Below are 21,612 nucleotides of genomic sequence, written 5' to 3' on the forward strand. Positions count from 1 at the left end.
AGCTTGTACCATCGTAGCCCCTTGTGCTCCGAAGCTGTCAGATCTCATAAACTAGGAGGTGGTTGGTTTGGTGAGTTGGTTCTGGAAGCAAGGCCTTCAATTATGAGCAGCAAACTGGATCTAAATTCTGCTTTAACATCGCCTGCCTTCCATGGCAGTCCAGTACAGCAGAGTATAAATTCCAAGGCAACTTTATTTAAATTAAAGAATGGAAGTTTTTTTGTGACTAGTACAATCAATACAATAATCTCTGTCATTTATTTTGATGTTAACATCAGTTTATTTTAGGCTGTCCCCACATTTCAGTTTCAATGTGCTGCTAATTTTTGTCTTGATAACACTTAGTTGCATTGTAGAAGCTGCTACGGGGGAAGCTAGAGATTTTGGCAGCTGGGTAAAGGGCAGATAGAGATTTTGGTGCTGAAGAAGGCTTGAGAGGTGGCTTGGAATTGTGGGATAAGCATATTATCTGGATGTTTCTATTAAAATGATAATCTGTGAAATATTTTTAAAATTATTTTTCTACATTGTTTTCCTTAGCTTTCAGAGTTAACTTCCTAGTAAGATGAATGGAGGTAGTTCACACCTCTCAGAGCTATCTTTCAGGCTATCTGCAGACGCAAGCAGAGATCTCTGCATCTCCTTATATTTGGTTCACGTTTTAAGGTTTAAACACAACCATTAGGGTTAGGAATGTAATTTTTTTAAGAAAAGGAAAGTTTCAATTCTAAGATCCTCAAGCCCAAACTGGCAACATGTGTAGATTCCAGTGGAATAATAGACTACGCAAGAACTTCCCTTGAAGCAACACCTCTATGATACAGGAAAAAGCATTAGGGAATTTGTTAGCTGGCACCTTTCCCTTAATGGTAGAGTGCTGCTGCAGGTGTTATCTTTTGGATGAGATGTAAAATGCAGACTCTCATCACCGGTAGTCATTAAATACCCCATTGCACTTATCAAAAACCCTAGTGTCATGGACAAATTCCAGCCTGGTTAAATTAATTGGGCCAAATATTCTGTCAGTGTAAATGATGTCGCTCCATCAACTTCAATGGAGCTATGATGATTTACACCAGGTAAGGATTTCTCCCACTTTGTGTTCCTAAATTCCCACTGCAAATTCCTTTGGCTGCGGCATTATTCGCTTTCTATCATGTTCTTGTGCTGTATTCCTCCATAGAAGTGAATCACTACCTGTGACGCTCGTACCAGTTTGTACATGCTTGGGAGTGAAATGTTCTACATCAATATGAAATCTCATTAATACTTCAGGGTGTGGAAGGACATGTCAAATGCTAAAACTCCCTTGTGTGCAAAATGTAGCATTGAGCACACGTTTAGTAAACTCGGTGGGTCACTGATACTTTTGTTCCCCAGAACCATAAACATTTAATCCACTGGAGTTCAGCATTCTTCAACCCTATGTGAGTTGCATTCCAACACCATCTCCTGCCCTTTGATTTTCCATGAGAGGCAGGAGGTGGCAGATTGCAGGATCATCGTTTGATTAATAAATCTGCATGTCATAACAGAATCCGCATGTTGAAAAATTCAAAATAACAAGCTACTGATGGAAAGTAACCATGTCTTTCCAAATGAATCAGGAAATGTCATTTTAAGTGTTAAAAGTCAATATGTATTTTGGTTAATTAGCTGAAAATATAATGGTTATTTCTGGCCTCTCTTCAGACTCTCTATTTAACCAGTCTATGTTGCAATGCTTGGCCTGCAGCATTTCTATTTTTAGCTCTAATGGAATAGTCTTAAATTGCTTATTTTCTGTTTACTAAAGTCATCCAGTTTGTTACCATGGGAACTGTGGCAAGTGCTGCAGCTTAACTGTTTTGTTAAATGGATTGAAGGTACAGCTGCAAAACTTGAAGGGGCAGCCTGTCCGTTTTTATACATAGCTCAGGCTGCTCTAAATACCTCATTAGAGTAATGTTACATTAAATATTAGGGGCCAAGTTCTCATTTCATTTATAATGGGAAAATCTTGAGTATTTCTTTTCTGGTAATACTTCTGATTTATTGTGGTGGTACCCAGATCAAGATCTGTCCTTATTACACTGCCTGTCAGATTTCAGGGATTATTACATTCGAATGGATAAATTACAGACGCTGTTCCTGCTCATCATGGGAAGACACTTGCTCCCAATTATGTTTGTGTGAAGCTTTTAGCAGAATATTATCTTATTGCATACAGCAATCACATTATTGTTGGAATGGGTACATACCACTAATGTAACAACCGGAATCAAAGGGAAGCTAATAACTTTGTCAAATGTCAGTTTTCCAAGGAAAATTACAGTGTTGAACAAACATAAGACAAAATCTTTAAATCCCTAACAAGGCAACTATGTAAAAGTGCTCTGAATTTCAGAGGTGCTAAGCAATCACATCTCCTGTTGACTTCAGTAAGAGTTGTGGTGGTCAGCATCTCTGAAATTCAGATCATCTTACTTAGGTCCTTCATCATGGATTTGGGTATCTAACATCAGTAACTCAAGTAAAAAAAATCTTGGCTGTAAAGGTTCGGAGTTGTTTTTAATAACAGAATGTGAAACACCATTTAGTATGATTAAGTTAAAAATAAAGGACTTGTTTCCATGAGCATCATTTTAATACAAAATCAAAATGATATTGTGCAGACTCCAAAATAGTAAGAGCTAAAATAAGAATAGCTATATATTGACAAACATAACCATTTAATGAGTGATTCTCCCTGTTCTCCCAAACCAAAAAGCTTCAAGAACTCCTGACATTTAGGAAGTGAATGTGGCTTTGTTTTCTCCAGTAAGCATTGTGGTTAATGGGGTAGCTTGCAGGTGGCATTTGATGCTGAATACTTTCCACAACATGATGCTGTGTATTTATATTCAAAGCATTTCCAGTGAATAAAAACCAGTGCAGCAAAAGAAAGTGACGAACTTACATGAGAAGTATTTTGCAACAAGGACACATGATAAGTTATTAGAAGACACTTAGATTATGCCTCTGCCAAAAACGGCCTTATTTAAATAAAAAAACGTGTCATATGTTTGGTGAGCAAAAGAAACAATCTGCAGGATTTTTGACATTACTGGAGCTATTGATGAAAGAAAAAAGACATCATACAGGTTTCTTTGACTTACATAAACTTCCTTTCTTTTTCTCCCTTCTTAGGGTCCACCTTCATTTGCAACACCCACATAATCCCAGTGAAGAATCAAGAGGGAGTAGCTATGATGTTTATTATTAACTTTGAGAATGTAACAGACGATGAGAATTCTGAGACTCCCGAGAAGTTCAACCCGATATTGCCAGCCAGACTTGTAAACCGTAAGTGCGGGGGGAAGAGAAGGCTGTCATATGTTGCTGTTATTTTCATTGCAGAACAGTTTCATCCAAATTATAATTTCAGATATTATGAATTAAAAATATATCAATGGAGCTAATTGCAAAGAGAATTTACTACCCTTAACAATACTTACTGCTTTTTGTATAACTGTGGTAGAATTTAACTTACATAACTTTTCAGTTACAAGTGTGTCAATTTTGACTTACTGCTAAAATAGTGTTTCAATTTTTGACATACTTCAGCAAAAAGTGATAGAAAATATGAACTAAAGTTGAAAAACAAAACCAACCAAAATTACATTATCCCCGAATATCCTACTTCTATTAAGAGTTGGTACATTAATGTAAATCTAGGCAAATTTAAACTAAATCTCAGGAAACACTTCCTAACCAGAGCTAAGAGAGTAATGCAAAAAAAAAAAAAAAAAAAAAAAAAAAAAAAAAAAGTCCATGAATATTAGTTCAAATCTTTAAGGGCTTGATTTTATGTCCAGTGAAATTGATGGCAATTCACCCATTGATTTTGGTGGTACAGGATAAAACCCTACATTAATTAGCATTGGCCAGTCTCACATGCCTTTTATGTTTTAATTTTGCAAATATTTGAATTTTACTGAAATATGTATGGAAAGTTAATTTAATAACTGAATTCACAAATATCACCAGATATCAAATTTTAAATTTGCATGCACAAGTATTCATATCAGAAGTACCTGCATGCTCTTCCAATCAGGAAATAAAAACAATCCATAGAGTAAAATATTTGAAAAGATGTCCATCAGGTACATGTGAGAAATCATGAGCTAGTTGGAGACTGCCTTTGAACACACACACAAAAAAAAAAAAAAAAAAAAAGAGGTTAAATTCATCAAATAAAATTATTCATTGGGAATCATTTGCTTATTCCTAACTGTGAGGGCTATTAAACTGTGAAATAGCTGTGCAAAGGAGTCAATGGAAGCCTCATTACTTGACACATTTAATAGCAGACTTCAAAGCAATAGGAGATACACTGTAGAGAGCAAACCTGCTCAAACAGAAAGATGCAATGGATAATCTAATAAATATGCTTTTAGTCTCTCTAACTCCTGGAAGTCCATGAATTTTGTTTGTTCAAATCTTTATAGGTTAAGGAGTCAGAGTCTCAATCAATTCCACAGTTAGGGTTCATATGTGACAAGCTGATGTACAGCTGAAGCAGCACTGGACTATATGCATAACGACATGTTTTAATTTACAACAGTTTTAATGTATTGTTCTGGCAGAGTATTTCAGCCTGAACCAATGTCAGACAAATAAGCGTAGTTGCAATTCCTCAATGAGTGTGTATCATGTGACTGTGAGGAAGGTTCTAGCAAAACAAGAAAAACAAACCCCTTTGCTTCTACTACTCTAATACCTTATTGTATTTTGGGGAGCTATGAGCTCCCCTTCCCAAATAAAAGTGCACACAAGGGTACTTGAGGAGCCACGGTTCCACACCATCCTCCTTCAGTATCCCCAGAGTGTGCATGCAGGTCAGATATTCTTAAGGAAAGATAGCAAAGACCCAGCAAATCTGAAGCCCTACTTGGTGTTCCCTATTGCTCCCACATTATCCCCACACCTTGGTACGGCAATATGGATACGCCACCACAGCAGTGATCTTGTGACCCTTCTGACTAGGGAACACACAACATGTAATAAAGAGTGCTGCTGCTCAGAATCCTCAGTCACCAGAGTGGAATATGCTGCAATAGAATGATTGCTCCCAATTCCCCTCCCTTCTATCCAGGCCACTGCCCTTTGAAACAGAGGTTCTGGGTGTAGCAGGAATACAGCAGCCAGAGAATTGGAGGGAACGTCTCCTTTGTATGTAGTAGAGCTGGTCAGAAAATTTCCAGTGGAATGTTTCTATGTTGGAAAATCCTGATTCATCAAAAGTCAGACATTTCATGGAAATGCACCACCTTTGATGAAAATTTGTTTCAAAATGAAAATTGAAAAAAAAAATGTTTTGATAAGGTCAGAACATTCCATTTCATCCTTTTTAGAACAGAAAATTTCAATTTTTCATTTCAAAATGTTTACTTTTTTTCAATTTATATTATAAAATAAAATACAAAATGAAAAAAAGTTGAAATTTGAATTGTACATTTTGAAATACTTTGAATTTTTTAATTTTCGGTTTTTTTGTTTTTTGTTTTTTTGTTTTGTTTTGTTCCTTTCCGGAACAGAAAAAAATTTGAAATTGCCAAACTTCCCCAAACCAAAAAATATCTGGTTCCCGTATACCTCGACTGGGTAGCTTTCATGGCCCGTTTTCTGCAGAACCTGCATAAGTTTGCTCACCTTCACTCCCTGCAGTCATTCCCTGAAGTGTTTCCTCTAACTCATTCAGCTCTTACTGACAGATTTCCCAGAGCAGATCCTCGCTAGTACCAGCTCCTAGTGAGCCAGAATGAGCATTATTATTGTCCCCGGAGTCTGGTTGGTCCATTAACACTTGGAAAATGCCTTTAGCATTACATTTAGTGTAATAAAGGAACTTGGAACCTCAGTCCTCTGACTGGCAAATAACCTACCCAACTCTCTCTGGACAGATGGCAAAGAGGGGTATCGTTGCAAATGCCCCAGGGAGAGCACAGCATAGGAGTGCTAAGTGGTCCTCTACTGCTTCCTCACCTCAGCCCCGGTGCAAGGAATTGGAGGGACCACCGTGCACAGCCCTACAGCAATTCTGGACTGCTCCTGATTAAAGCTACCTTTGATCCCTTCCCCTAGGCTGTGCCTTCTGTGCTGCACCCTGTTGGAAAGCCACCCATTGTCTGCCATGCATTATGTTGTGGTTGTACACAGAAAACACAGCACAGCTGTAGAACCTACAAGTCATCACAAATTCAACAGAGATTTCAGTCCCCATTTTGTGACTATCAGAGATGCATCCTGAAATAAAGTGTTCATTAAGATTTGAGGACGAACATTTTGTGGGTAATACAATAATTGGATGGGTGCACAGAATGGGCCAAATTCTTCACGCGGTTACACTTGTACAACTCCACTGAAACCAATAGCGTTGTTAGGTGTTACTTGGAGAGAATATTGCCTATCATTTAAAATCAGCAGAATACCTATAATTACTGCTCACTAAATGGGACCTGCTTATAATGTACTGCAAATTATTTACAATATTTATTTAAAATATTTCCTTTACTCTTTCTTCTTTTAAATACAATCAATTCAAGCTGTATTTTTCCTTTGTTTTTGATAGAATACATTTTAATAGAAGGTTACACTTTTCTAGAAATATTATCATTAAAATCCCATCAGGAGATAATGTAAAAGTGATACATATTATGTCTGCTAGCCTCTAGTATTGTTCTGCATCCATTTTACACAGGCTATGGCTTCAGATGTTGTGAATACTCTTTGCTTCACTATTAGTTTTCAAATGTAGTTTTGTATTATCAGAATAAAATAGTACTGTTGATTTTTCCCCAGTGTGGTTGTAAAGGTAACATTGGAGGGAGGAAATAGAATGGTAGTAGGAAAAGGAGTGTGCTTCCTCCCAAGAGTTCTAACCATTTGTTCCTGTTATCTATCTGTATTACATCAGCACATATACTTAGAAGTGTTCTGTGTCATTTGCAATATTCTGAAATGAAAGAGCTGCTACAAAGGACATTCTCCAAAAGACATTCAGTCATATTGTCCAGCTATGCTAGAAGAAGGACGGGCAACACTGAATGTGGTTTAATTATGCCACAACTTTATTCCTAAGTGTCAGGGAGTATCCAGCAGATAAAAATATACAGTCCAGGTAATTCCATAATCATTTACATATACCCTGGGTGGGGAGGGATCGCTGTCAGCCCTTCTTCTTACCCAGCCTATCCCCAGCCAACCTGCTGCTGGAACCATGCCCCTCCCTCCAACCTCGAATGAGGGTTGGGGGCTATAAAGGAAGATAGGTTGGCTTCCTGCCATACCAGTCATAGGAACCCCAATACCCCCCATTTCCATTTCTGTTTAAAGGAATACCTCCTTTAAATCCTTTACCAATCCATTGTATCTGGTCACCATATCCCTTCCTATGGAGTGCCTGCATTGGACATCTGCCACAAGGAGGCACCAGCAATTAGTTTGGCTGCCTTCCCCCAATACCTAGCCCAACTCCCAAACATCTACTAATTCCCTCTCTAATATTGGCCAAAAACATGTAAGGTCCCAAGTCTGACGAGTGAACCCCATCCTCCCTGACTAACTTTGGTGCCCCATATGCTATGTCCATATGAGTCATTACTGACCCCACCCATGACACCTATAAATTTGGTCACCTCCTAGCTTTGTTGACTCACAGTTGCCCATCACATCCTGTGTTGCAACATGTCCAACCAAATCATTTTTATTCCTGGGAAACATTCCAGGATCTGCCCCAAATCCCTCTTAGCTCTGATTATTAAGTCCACCTCTTTACACATTGCCAAATCATTTTCCCCAACGTGAACCATAATCATATCTGCTGCCTGCTCACCAGTCATCACAGTGAGCAGAAGGGGCATCAGCTGGTCCCACGACATGCCTCTTCTCCTGTGCCAGCTCAGGACTGCTTCACCACTGACCCCATCTGTGAAACTCAGACAACCTGGAAGCCCACTTATGCACCCAGTAAACAATCCTGTGCCCACCAATCTACACCACCATCTGGCTGGCCCATCTGCCAGCATCTGGAATGCAAACACAACACAAAATTAATACTGATTCCCCACCTGGGAATGTACCTTCTGTCTGCTTCAGAATGCCAACACCCAATTGCCCTAGCCCCCAGACCCGCTGAATTGCAGCTGGTGCCACCCCCAATCCTGAATGAGTGGGGACAAATTCATGTGCTGGAAGCCCCAACCTTGTCAATCCTCACCTTAAAACTGTAACAAAGTGGTATGTTGTGAGGGAACTCCAGTCACTGTGAATCAAGAGGGGCCCATCCCTCACTGGCCTTATTGCCATGTATGTCCCCACAGCCTCCAGAGGGCCAATTCTTGGCTCATCATCCTCCTGTAAAATAATGGATTCACCTCAGTCTCCTTGATCCATCTTTGACCTCCTCAAGATTATTATCATTGATTGCTCCTCTCAGTGTATATCCACCACTTCCAGAAGAGTCCCTACAGGACCCAGGTACTAGTTTGCTGATCCTTAAAATTCCAAAAAATTCTACCAGAAATGCCGCCTTGAACAAGGCCACCTCTTATCTACAGTGACATCTGGGCTCTAGGATCCATACCGGCTCCCTAAGCATATTAACTGTGATGAGACAACATGCATCCTCCCTAGGGCCGATGCTTCAAAACCACCCTGCTGGAAACCTCCAAACTAAAAACCTGCTACAAGGATCTAGATAACCATTCAGCCTGCTGACAAACGGCAGGGCCAACAGGCAAGTGGAAATGATTGATGACGCCAGTTGCCAGATTGCTAATGACACTGTGTACTACAGCAACCATTCTTCTGTAATGGGCCATATCAGGCCCTCCCACTCCGGAAATTGCACAAAATCATTAAAGCGTCTCTCATAGCGCTGCAATGTTCGCGGCGCCACTAATCTCTATGCTACACTGACAGCAACGTGTGCCAGGGTTCCATAACACTAGCGGCATCTGCCCGGGTTCCTTGCTGGCTTCTGGTGCCAGCTCCCGAAATCTGTCCATCTGAAAATGAAACAATGCCTTTGCTATGCCTTTGTCAACCCCAGGCACAGGTCTGAAAAAGAAACAGATGTTAAAACTTAAACACTGTAATACAAATGCCCTCACCAAACTCATAACTATGTGATCTGGAGGACTGGCAATTGATAATGTACCACTGCCATGTTGTCACATCAGAAACACAGCCTTTCATTAGCAAACACGTTTCCCCAAATGACCACTGCAACCCAAATGGGGAAAAAAATCCAAAAATGTTATATCCTGTACTATCCTTTTTTGAATCCAGGTGAAGGGTCATTTCTGGGTGCATCACCTGCCTTGGTAAAATATCCCAAAACCTGCACTTTCCAAAGTATCCAAATGGATCTTTAAATCAGCCTGAGGTATCCATTCCTCCCTCGGCAATGACACTCCATTACAATGGCTCAGCAACTGTTCCCACACACCCCAAATCATTCTTCTTCTTGCTAATAGCTCTTATAAAATGTGAGGTTTAGTTATGCCTCTGGTGATCTCTGCAAGCCAGGAAACAGAATGCCCACCCTCAGGCTATCACCCAGTAGGCAAAAATAAGATGCCCAACAATAGATTGCAGCTCAGAGATTGTAACTTTCCTGGCCACTCTTCCTCCTCTAATCAAGCCCTATAGCTCCTGAAGCTTATCCTGAGGGAGTCACAATATACCCGCCAGTGTATCTAGCTCAATCCCCAGGTAGGTCAGCACAGTGGAAAGCCCCTCAGTTTTTAATTCAGTGAGGGGTACCCCCCGGTTTTTTAGCCAAGGCCTGAAAGCTGTACAGGCTAACACACTTGTCTGAATTCGCCCTGCCTGTGAACAAAAAGTCATCTAAGTAATGCACTTCCTGCCGTAAACCAGCTTCCCACATCACTGCCCAGTGAAGTTTGTGTTACATTTCTCAAATGCCGAACAGGATATTGCACGTCCCATGGGCACAGCTTTGTCAAAATAAAACTGTCCTTTGAAAAAGAAACACAAAAGGTTAAAGTCAGAAGGATGTGCTGGCAGCAGTCAAAAAGCAGACTCAATATCACACTTGGACATCAGAGCCCCTGGGCCACAAGACCTAACCATGCACACAGCCTCTTCAGCAGAGGAATAGCACACGGGAACAAAATGCTGAGTCTAGTCATTAACTGAGCTATCCTGTGGGTATGACAGGTGATGAATTAAGTGATATTCACCAGGCACTTTCTTAGGGACCAAGCCTAGGCGAGAAACCTTCTGTAAGAAGTTCTGTAGCAGGAGATGATTAAATGGCCCTGCTACCCTATTCTCCTTTAATTCTTCTGTAATCTTTTTCTTTACAGTATGGCTCACTCCCGCTAAGGACTTCAAATTTTTGTACATCACATGACTTCTTTCTCCCCTAAAGGGGATCAACGCCCCCCCTCAGTAAACCCATCCCCCAAATATGCCCCCTCTCTCTTGTCATGGCACTGCCAAAGGAGCACCATTAACACTTCCAGCTTAACTGAAGATGGGACTGTTGTCCAGCCCCCCATTTTCAGCTGGCCCCTCCAGCCCCTTCTTGTGCCTTTGCCCCCATACCCTACTTCTGCCCCCATGGGTCCGAAGGTAGCATTTGACTTACCCCTCCACCTTCTGTTTCCCAGTGCAGCCTTCCCTGACTGTTGTGGCAACTGCAGGCTGTATGGGCCCCAAGCACATTTCGCAAGCGTGCTTAGATTTACAGATACTACAAAAAAACACCCACTTTCATTAAATGCCCAGCAAATGTCATTACAAGCCTCAGGCCTCTGGCAGGCTTGCTGCAGATTGAACAGCCCAGTTCAGTGTGGAAACTTGGCCCCTGTGGTGTCATCCACTCTTACCACAGAGTGTGATGTGATGTGTCCCACCGGATCCCAGTTTGTTTTGCTGCCCTCAATCTGACCAGTGAAACCAAGCCACGCCCCAAACATAGTGTGTGCCCGCCTGATTATATCTGAAGAATGCTGAGCTTCTGTCTGGGTGAACTTCTGCAATAGAAGTTCCACATAGATCAAGTGGGCAGCTTCCCAATTCTCCCATGTTCTAACGTCCCTGCTTGCCATGCCCTAGCTAGGGTGACCAGATAGCAAGTGTGAAAAATTGGGATGGGGTGGGGAAGTAATAGATGTCCATGTGAGTTATAGTGGTACACCATTTCTCAAATGCCTAGTTTACATTTCAGTCATGCCCCTAACATCAGAAGTTAACTGCAAATTCTCTGAAAGGAAGCCGTTTTTCATCAGCTAATCCTACATAGAAGGTATAGCACCAGATATAAAGAGATGATTTATGTTCATTGGTGCACACAAGGAATATACAGTAATGGGAAACTGGTTGTGGGGAAATAAATAGGATTAACATCTATTAGAGAGAAGTACAGGCATCACAAGAGGCTTCTTTTAAGCGTAAGATTTCTTAAACTGAGTTTTCTTGTATTAGAATGTCTTTTTATACACACAAATAAAGATGGCCTAGCCAGATTGCAGGAGGGTAGACCTAATAAGTGAAAGGGAAACAAAGGAAATACAGTTCCTTGCCAGGCCCCAGGAAAAAAGACAATTGATCCATACTGTCACTCAATCTCTGATGCCTTAGTAAGACTTGACATCCAATATATCAAATGCAATTTTGGAAATTCCTTTCCTTTGCCTGAAAGCAACTATTTTTCTAGCTGCCTCCAATAGCTTTGCAAAGGATTGGTGCAAACTCTACTGCCACAAAAATGTTAAAACACCTAAATAGTGTTTTATCTATACCTGCTAAGATCCTCTTAACACAGTGTTGCACATGGTTGAGGTCTAATATATTAAAAGAAAAATAGACTCTCATGCTGTAAAGATTGCACTTTGTTTTCAGGCAGATCCGCTACAGAGAAAACAGGATCCCAGTCTTGTAAGATACTGAGCATCCTTGACTTCTATTAAAGACCCATTGAAGGCACTCAGCACATTGCAGGAGTTGAGCCCAGGTTGTCTACCCCATTGTGATTAGATAGAAAAATAAGAAAAAAGTTTAATGGATGTACATTGGCAGATGTCATATTAAATTGCAAGCTTATTTGGGGCAGGAAGTCTCCCTTTATTCTGTGTCTGTGTATTAGTTAGCACAATTGGAACATGATCCATGACCAGGGCCCTATGCACGAGAGTAATAAAACAATAAATAAATAATAATAAAATAATAAGATGGGTGAACTGAGGTTATATGAACATAGCTTAGTATTTAAAAACCGGATTGCTCTCATAAGCATGTGGTTTTCAATGGCTTCTAGCACATATGCAGGAACAAGTTCAGCAACCCGTAATGTGAAAAATAAGGATACTAGTAGCACAATAGCAGTGAAAGAATCCTTTCAACTTAATCTTTTTTTCTTTATTTGTCCCTATAAAGACTCATCACTAGTTCCTGTTGTTAGGAGGACCAGGGTTTATATTATGGGCATGTTGAATTTTGAAAACTTCCATGTACCATATTAGTACATAACTTGCAGCGTTCTGCAGATGGCCATTCTAGCAGGACATTCTCCACTCTCTTGTCTATAAGACTTCTTATATTTTTCATCAAATGTTTTGTTAAGGAATGCCTGTACAATAATAAACCAAGACAACCTTTGCTTGTATGTAATTCTTTCCTATTGTACAACAGTTTAAATCATACAGTTTTGCTTCTTAACCTCAGCTTAGACAATTTACTGCTGTATACTTCAGAGTTGAGGAAGTTTTTTTTCCCAGCTTTTATTATACAGTTGGGTGTAACCCTCTTTTATGGGTGTCCATCTCTTTGAAATATGCATATATCTTCAAGATTGAGGAAGCAGTCTGATTTTTCTCTAGGTGGTCTGCTCAATCATTCCTTGTATTAACTTTTACAGAAGCTGGTTTCTAGATCTAGAAATATTTTACCCAGTTTTGTTTCAGAGACTTGTTTCAGGGAGCTTCTCTTTACTGTGGCTTTTCCTTAGTTAAGTGTGTTATCATTCCAGGAACTGACTTTTGGGGCCAGAGGAAAGACAATTAGTAACCTTTCTATGCCTCACTTTCTCCATATGTAAAACGGATCATAATGAGAATTGTGACTCTGGCTGGATTAGGGAGGCCCCTGAGGTGTATTCAGGAGATCTGATTACTCCCTTCTACACCAATCTCACGTTGGGAGTGTCACGCTGCCTGGATTGGGGGGGGGGGGGGGGAGATTTATTGTGTTATTTAACATCAATAAGTCAGAATCATAGTCATTCATATGATATATGCCATGTCAGGTACTGTTAGAAAGGTTATAATGTGCTAAGTAAGGTGATGATGTTTATGTTCATGTGTTATATGTGTAATGGAAGTTATAGATATGGTTGATATATCTGTATTTCAAATTGTGCTGTGTCTGGGCAACACCCCAGACAGGATGGCTGCAGCAATAGCCTGCTTAATGGCCCATTAAGAAATTCACAGGTACAAGGGGCCCAGGGGGAGAAGCCAGGGATATACCTGATGAGTCACCAGGACTTACTCATGTGACTCTGGACTCCATCTTGTTCCATTTTGTCTTTAATCTGACCTACCTCTGGATCAACTCATCTACAACTGAACTGAACTGAAGCTGTGAAACATAGAATCATAGAATCATAGAATATTAGAGTTGGAAAAACCAAAGGACACCCCCTGCTCAAAGCAGGACTAACCTCAGCTATATCATCCCAACCAGGGCTTTGTCAAGCCTCAGCTTAAAAACCTGTAAGGATGGAGATTCCACCACCTCCCTAGGTAACCCATTAATCTCCACCACCTCTGGAAAAACTCATGTCCAACCTAGAACTGCAACTTGAGACCGTTGCTCCTTGTTCTGTCATCTGCCAACAAAGGCCCCACTGAGACCCTTTCAGGTAGTTAAAAGCCGCTATCAAATCCCCCCTCACTCTTCTCTTTTGCAGACTAAACAAGCCCAGTTCCCTCAGCCTCTCCTCATAAGTCCTGTGCTGCAATCATTTTGGTTGCCCTCCGCTGCACTCTCTCCAAATTGTCCACTTCTAGTGGGGGGCCCAAAACTGATATATATGGCCTCACTTTCAAATCATTTGTGACCTGTATCTAATGCAGCCCAATATTCCATTATCCTTTAGGGCACACTGCTTCATATCTTTTTATAGTTACCCCCAGGTTTGCTTTCGGTTTATATATGGGATTCTTCCTTCCTTGGAGGTTGCACTTGTTTACTGAACCTCATTAGATTTCTTTTGGCCCAATCCTCCAGTTTGTTTAGGTCACTCTGTATTCCCTACCTTGCAGGGTATCTACCACTCCCCCCAGCTTAGTGTCGTCCAAACTTGCTTATACCCCATCCTCCAGATCATTAATAAAGATGTTGAACAAAACTGGCCCCAGGACCGACCCCTGGGGAACTCCCTTGTGACCGGTTGCCAGCTAGACATGGAGCCAAACAAAGGACTGAGACCCATCCAGGTACTGGATGTATACCAGAGGGACTCTACAAGCCTGCAAACTCCACAATTCTTCTAGAAACCTGATATATATGGACTTTCAAATCATTTGTATGTATCTGATTGATTTAATCCTTTAACATTTCTCTTATAGTTTGTTTCTTTCTTTATATAATAAACCTTTAGTTTTATTTACTAAAGGATTGGCTGGCAGCGTGGTATTTTGGGTAAGATCCAAACTTATATTGATCTGGTGCTGTGGCTGACCCTTTGGGGTCAGGAGAAACCTTTTGGTAAAGAGCATAGAGTTTTAAATAACTGGTCTCTTTACTGGATCTAGTGGCTGATTGGGAGCCAGAGACTGAAATGCAGTAAAGGGGGCTGTGTGTATTTGTATTTTGGCTTCTTGATAACCAGTGTGGGGAATCAGAAGCACTGTTTGTGGCTGATTGGGAAGTCTGACTTCAGTGTCACCCACCAGTGCAGGGAGAATCTGCTCTCCTTTTACAGCCTGCCCTGACCTTGGCATTTTCAGGTGGCTGCCCTAGGCACGGATGGGTCACACTAATACCTACTTGTGAGGCCTAAAAATATTTGTAAAGCATTTTAAAATGCTAAGACCACAGGAAAATCAATTTAGTTAGAAGCCTATTACTGTGTGGATACCGGTAAATCAGTATACACCTGGCTTATTTTAATTTAGTATAAATCAACTAGGAATTTAGTTTAAAATGACTAGGAACAGGTTTAAGTTAACTAAAATAAACCCATCTTAATCTGAATTAAGAAGGTGTACAGAGTTGTGTGCTGGTTTAATGAAATCCATTTAAAAACCAATTTAAATTAAACCAGCACAATGGTTGTGTCTAGATAAGGTCTTAAAAAGCCACATATTGGGAAAAGAATTTTAGGGGCCTAATTCTGCGCTGACTTCCATCCCATGCAAATCAGAGTAGAATTTGTCCCTAAATGTTTAAAATCCATTTAAAATATATTCTTTGGAGTAGCCACAATCATTACCAAACACAAGCTTTGGATAGATTATTATTACCCACCACATACTCCAACTACTCACCCACACCATAAATTGACAGGGATTTTAAACAGAAAATTAAAGGGGTCGGTGACATGAATTATAGCTCAGTCCTGGCTTCTCGCTCAGTTCTTCACATTTGAGACATGATGAATACCTGTGAAGTTGCTGCAGTCTAGTAACCATAAAAGATCAAAATCAGTTGTGACACTGAATGGACATAGAGAAGATATGCAGCTCTTTCACACCAACACAGAAGTCATAGATCTGAAGACACCAACTGAGATATGAAGAACACAGGTATAACTTTTTTATTCAAAGTCAGTGTTTTTGTAGCACTGCTATATGCACACATATAATAAAATAATCCTGCTGCTATAGTTCTGGGTTCTCCTCACGCACTGCATCATACAAATCATGGTTTTTTTAAACCTGTGAAGTCATTGTGTAAAGGTTAAGGAGTTAGACTGAACTTTTGCTTTTGGAAACACTTCTACCAGACATTTCTAAGACAAACAAGCAAAAAAAGAGTATTCCAGTTTTCCACTTACTGATGCAAGTCTCTACAAATACTAATAGCACAATCCCTCTAAAATCCTCTGCTTAGGGAACCAAAGAATTTGCGATACAAAACGTTTATGTTATAAGACAGGCGCTTATAGTGTTCTTCAGTGGAGGTGAAAGCCAGGCAGCTCCAGCTTTAGGTTAGAGAAAAACTACAGTAGTAATATAAACCCTTTCAGCAACAGTGCATTCCTTTTAAAAAAACCACACACAAAAATGCACAAGCCACTCCATTACCCAGGTGAATTTAATGCAATGGTACATTGTTCCATGCAACTAACATTTACCATCAACATGGTTTTGTAATGGAGTTTAAATTTGACATAGAAAAAGTAAGTCAGTGTACTTTGACCCAATTGGATGTAAGCCCAGTGCAACAGTTCTTACTCAGGCAAAGTTCCAGTCAGAGTTAGCAGCACCCAAAGATCTTGGCAATGTGAGAGAAAAAGCAAATTCATCTGTTTGAAGGATTCACTTTTTCAGACTGTTTAGTTTCCTAACTGCTTGAATCTGGAAACAAACAAAATATGTCCATATTTGCTAAAAGTGAGGTGTAGAGTGCTACATTTTTTTTCTTGTTTTTAATTCTAATTTTTTATCTACAGGAGAGACCTTACATTTTTTAAATCCCTATAAAACGTTTTTATTTAATGGTGTTTCTATGTTTCCTAATAATTTGCAATGCCAGTGCTATGTGCATTGTTGCTGTTATTATTATTATTCATATATATATACACAGTACCATAATTTGTCATGGTATTTTACACAGACACTTTTAAAAGACAGAGCCCCAGTCTTGAGGCGCTTATAATTTAAATTACTCAAATATAGAGCAGGAAGACATGCCAAGGAAAGGGACAGGGAGAAGAGTGAAAGGGTTAAAATGAATAATAATAATGCTTATCCTATTATAACTTGAGTAAATCGCAGAAGCTCTTATTGTAAGTAGAGATGGATGTAACTCAAGACAAGAGAAGTAGAGATCCCAGGAGTGGAAGTGCACAATGGAAAGCAAAGCGAAGTGGGTTCTGAGGGATTTGAAGACAGAGAGAGTAGGGATGTTTGATGCACAGAAAAAGGATATTGTTCCAAGCACAGAGGGCAACATGAAAAAAGGGATAAAGGTTAGCCACGAGGGAAGAAGAGTGGGCAGAGCACAGGAGGTAAGGTGAGTGAGGTGAGGAGTGATGGGATTAGAGATGAGATGGCAGCAGGAGCAGAGCCATGTGGAGTCTTGAAAGCAAATACAAGGGATTTAAACTTTATGCAAAAAGAGACAAAGAGCCGGAGAAGAGACTCAAGGGGTGTGTGCAAGTGTGAGAGAGACATCGGAGGAGAGGAAAGGTATTTTAGCTGTTGCATGTTAGAGAGACTGAATTTAGTTGAAGTTAGACAAATTCAAACGGGAAATAAGGTGTATATTTTAAATGATGAAAGTAATTAACCATTGGAACAATTTACCAAAGGCCATGGTAGATTCTCCATCAGTGATAATTTTTAAACCAAAATTGGATGTTTTTCTACAAGATATGGTCTGGAAATTGTTTGGGGCCAGTTCAATGGCCTGTGTTATACAAGAGGTCAGAGATGATCACAATGGTCCCTACTGGCCTTGGAATCTACAAATCTCAGAAGGAAGAGGCAAGAGTCAGAGTTGCTGAAGAGGAGGAGTTTACCGTTGTCTATTGGTATGTCTTAGTGGGCAAAAAGGGTGTGTTTATCAATTGTGTTAGATATATCGAATTAGCTTAACATGATTGAAAAAACCCTGTTAAAATGCAGGCTTATAAGTTATCTGGCCTTCTTCTACCCCAAAAACAATTGATTGTCTAGACCTGAGCTACACAGATGTGAATTAAAACAGTATCTGTCTAGTCCCAAAGCCACAGAAGCTTATTCCCCCCTAGTGGAAAGACAGTACTATCCCTTTCAGGTCCATCACAGTATGTATAGAAAACTGATCAATAAAGAAGTTAATTACATTTACCAAATATATGTATTTTGGGGGGTCCTGTATCATGTTATCACTTAATTTTATAGACCCATTCTGTTACTCACTGGATGATTTCTTGGTTTTCTTCTTCTGAAAAGGACTAAGAGAAATGATTATTCTAGTTTTATTTTCATATTGCCATAGACTGGACAATAAAAAGTGTATTAGGAACACAAATACTGATATAGCATAGGTAAATGGCAAATGCTTAGAAAACCTAGACTTTGTTGATATTTCACTGTTGATAGACACCTCTGAGAAGTTACAAACAAAGACAGACAGCCTGGCAAAAAAAAGCAAGCCAAGCCGGACTCAAAATTGATTATGCTAAAACAAACATCCTTGAAACACAGATGTCAAGCAGTAACATCACATTAGAAGGCAAATATATCAAGACAGTAGAACAGTTCATTCACTTGGACACCATCCTGTTGGCCAATGGCGACCTCAAGAAGGAAGTGACATCAAGAATAGGAAAGGAATCCACCCCATTCACTAAACTCATCAACATATGGAAATCAAAGATATACAGCTGCAGAACAAAATTGAGAATTTTCAATTCATACTTAATCTCAGTGCTGACATACAGCTGTGAGAGCTGGATATCTACCTAGTAAAGATTCTGGGAATTGATTGGAAATACTTCGTTACCAATGAAGAGATACGAGAAATCACCAACCAGCAGCTCATTTCCAGCAGAATCAGAAGAAAGAGCTACACTTATTGGGGGCGTGTACTCTGGATGCCAGCACACAGATTCCCACATGAAGCTGTCAAATGGAAATCAATTAGTGTGAGGAAACAAAGGCAGTCAATCTAAACACCACATAAGCAGATGGAAGCAGCAGCAGATGACAGAGAGGAATGGAAGAGACTAGTTTCTGCCCCATGTGCCAATATTGGCATGAGAAGGATGTACTAATAAATCATTTTCATATTGAGGACTTGTTTGGTTTTTTATAATGCAGGCAGGATGCATGAGGTCTTGCAGAAAATACCATTTCATATCTTTTTCTAAAAACCATAAAACATTCCTTTATCTTTTTTCAGGGAAACATATTCCTTTTTTCTACAGCTCTACATGTGTCATCAACACAACTTAAAACACCTTTTCAGTTAACAACTGAGAAGATTTCTAATTCCTATACATCCTACAAACACACATGATGGGGTGATTAGCCAATAAAATTAGCACTGAACACTTCATTGTCAATTGTATTTTAGCAGCAGGGAGATTATGGAATTTGTTTAAAGTTCACAAAAAATGCTAACACTTTGGCCTGATTCTAATCCTGGTGACATAGTTATAAACCCAGCGGTTTCCAACCTTTTTGGCTCGCAGGCCACAGATATCATTTTTACAACCCTGAAGGGCCACCAGTGTCTGCAAGCAGTCCCTCCCTCCTCCTCCCCCCGGCCTACTGCAGCCAGATGGAAGGAGGCTGCCTCCTCTCTGATCTCCTGTCTCCCTGGCTGCAGCAGGAAACAGCACACATCCTGTAGCCCTCTGCACTCCACCTGGATCCCTAGGCAGTGGCTCCCTTCTGCAGCCAGGAGGATGGGAGATCAGTGCTCCCCTCCTTCTGCCTCCAGCAGAGATCCCAGCATCTATAGACCTAGGCGGAGCACTTTGTCATGCTCCCTGCTTCAGACAGGGGGAGGAGAACGCTCATCTCCCATCCCCTTGGCTGAAGAAAGAGGCCTGCACTGGTCTTTTAGCCCTGCAGAAACATGCTTTGCCTGGGTCCTTAGCCTGCAGCTCCTTTCTGCAGCCAGCAGGGGAGCCGCGGGCCATTTTGAAAGCCCCTGTGGACTACTTTTGGCCCCCAGGCCACAGGTTGGGAACCACTGGGATAAATCAAGATAGCTCCACTGAAATCAATGGAATTACATCAAGGTAAAAAGGTATAAATGAGATCTGAAGCAGGCCTTTTCCTTCTAAAATCCATGGATTAACTTCACTTTAATTAGATAAGTAGTGATTATAATATACGCATTGGGTATTCATAAACTGAGTTTCCTATATGCAAATTACTTGGTTGTATGAGCAGGCATAGCAGTTTAGCATTAGATAAGCATTGCCTATGGACAGATAAAGTATTATATTAAAAAAAAACATATTGTACAACTAAGCTGTCAAAAGAATGGGTCAAGTAATGTACAATGTGGAACATGAAGCATACGAGTAATAGTAACCATCTGACCTTGCACAGAATGCAATAAGATATTTGTCTGGGGCATTATTTTTAGACATACCATTGGAAGCAAATTCATCATGAGTGAGGGATAGTGAAGAAAAATTGTCTCTGGGAGGACAAAGGTTTCTAGCTAGCCAACCAGAAGCCTAATTATAACAAAGCCTATGTCATTATGTGTATTTGCCTCCAAGATAAATTAAACTGAATGTCAGGTGAACTGAGACATTGATGACTCCTTGCTATGGCAAAGATATTATTCTGGCAAGTAATAAAATAATAATAATACTTTTCATCTTCAAAGTGCTTTTACAAATATCATCCAACTGATTAATCAATATTCACAACAGCCTGCGAGGCAGGAAGGTAGGTATTATTATTCCTATTTTATAGTGAGGAACATACAAAGAGAGTAAATTACTTTTACTCCAGGATAATCACTGTTAGGGCTGGGATTAGAACCGAAATATTCCTGGATTCTAGCTATTATTATTAGCTGTTTGTATTATAGCATCTCCAAGAATCCCCAGTCAGGATCAGAGTCCCATTGTGCTGCATGTTGTACAGACAAGCTATTTAAAAAAGGTAATCTTTGCCCTAGAAAGATTGCAGATTAAACAAAAACAGGATGTCACAGGTTGTAGCACTCAATGGAGAGAACTGGAGACAGAAAGACAAGGAAAACAGGAACACATGATGACGTAGATAAACTACTTACATAGATTACATGTAATTTTACTTTTTTTTTTTTATATAAATTAAGATTAATAATTTTTTAACACTGGGCTAGTCATTATCTTTAGGCAGTTTACTGTAGGTATAACAGTAGTGGTAGGTTCTAATGGGATTAAAGGACAGGGCAGTAGCTTTACAAATTGATCAAAGAAAGTCATACTTGGTTGTAGGGAGCAGCACTGAAGAAGGCATGAAGGCAGTTATTAGAGTGCCTGACAAACCCATGATGGAATGTCAATTTATGACCTAATTATTTTCAATAATAGCAAGTGTTAATATTGAATATTTTGAACAGTGTTATTTGCAAAATTAAAATGCTATGAGAAATTAGGAGATTTCATGCTCGCAGAAAAAATATAGTGGAAACATCAAGCTACCACTTGAGCTTGGGTGGAGTGGTTTGTATTGGATGATGGGAGAAGCCTAATTTGGATGGATTTTGGAAGATTTCATATTTTGGACATTGGTTTTAAGAGATATGAGGAGATATCTGAGCCATTAGCAATTATCTTCTAAAAGTCATGGAAGATGGGAGAGATTCCAGAGCATGGGAAAAGGGCAAATAGAGTGCCAATCTATAAAAAGAGGAATATGGATAATTACAGACCAGTCATCTTAACTT

The 21,612-nt window shown here is 40.0% G+C and overlaps 1 protein-coding gene across 1 annotated transcript in view; it reads left to right on the plus strand.

Moving 5' to 3' along the window:
• KCNH7 (potassium voltage-gated channel subfamily H member 7) overlaps positions 1-21,612 on the plus strand; it is a 312,240-nt gene that overhangs the window by 177,386 nt on the left and 113,242 nt on the right. The window contains exon 3 of the mRNA XM_067549879.1: positions 3,169-3,324. Coding sequence (XP_067405980.1) covers positions 3,169-3,324 — 156 coding nt within the window. The remainder of the gene's footprint in view (positions 1-3,168; positions 3,325-21,612) is intronic.

Source organism: Emydura macquarii, unplaced genomic scaffold, assembly GCF_026122565.2.
Source record: "Emydura macquarii macquarii isolate MOO-44397 ecotype Brisbane River unplaced genomic scaffold, CSIRO-AGI_Emac_v2 contig_1253, whole genome shotgun sequence".
Classification (NCBI taxonomy): Eukaryota; Metazoa; Chordata; order Testudines; family Chelidae; genus Emydura; species Emydura macquarii.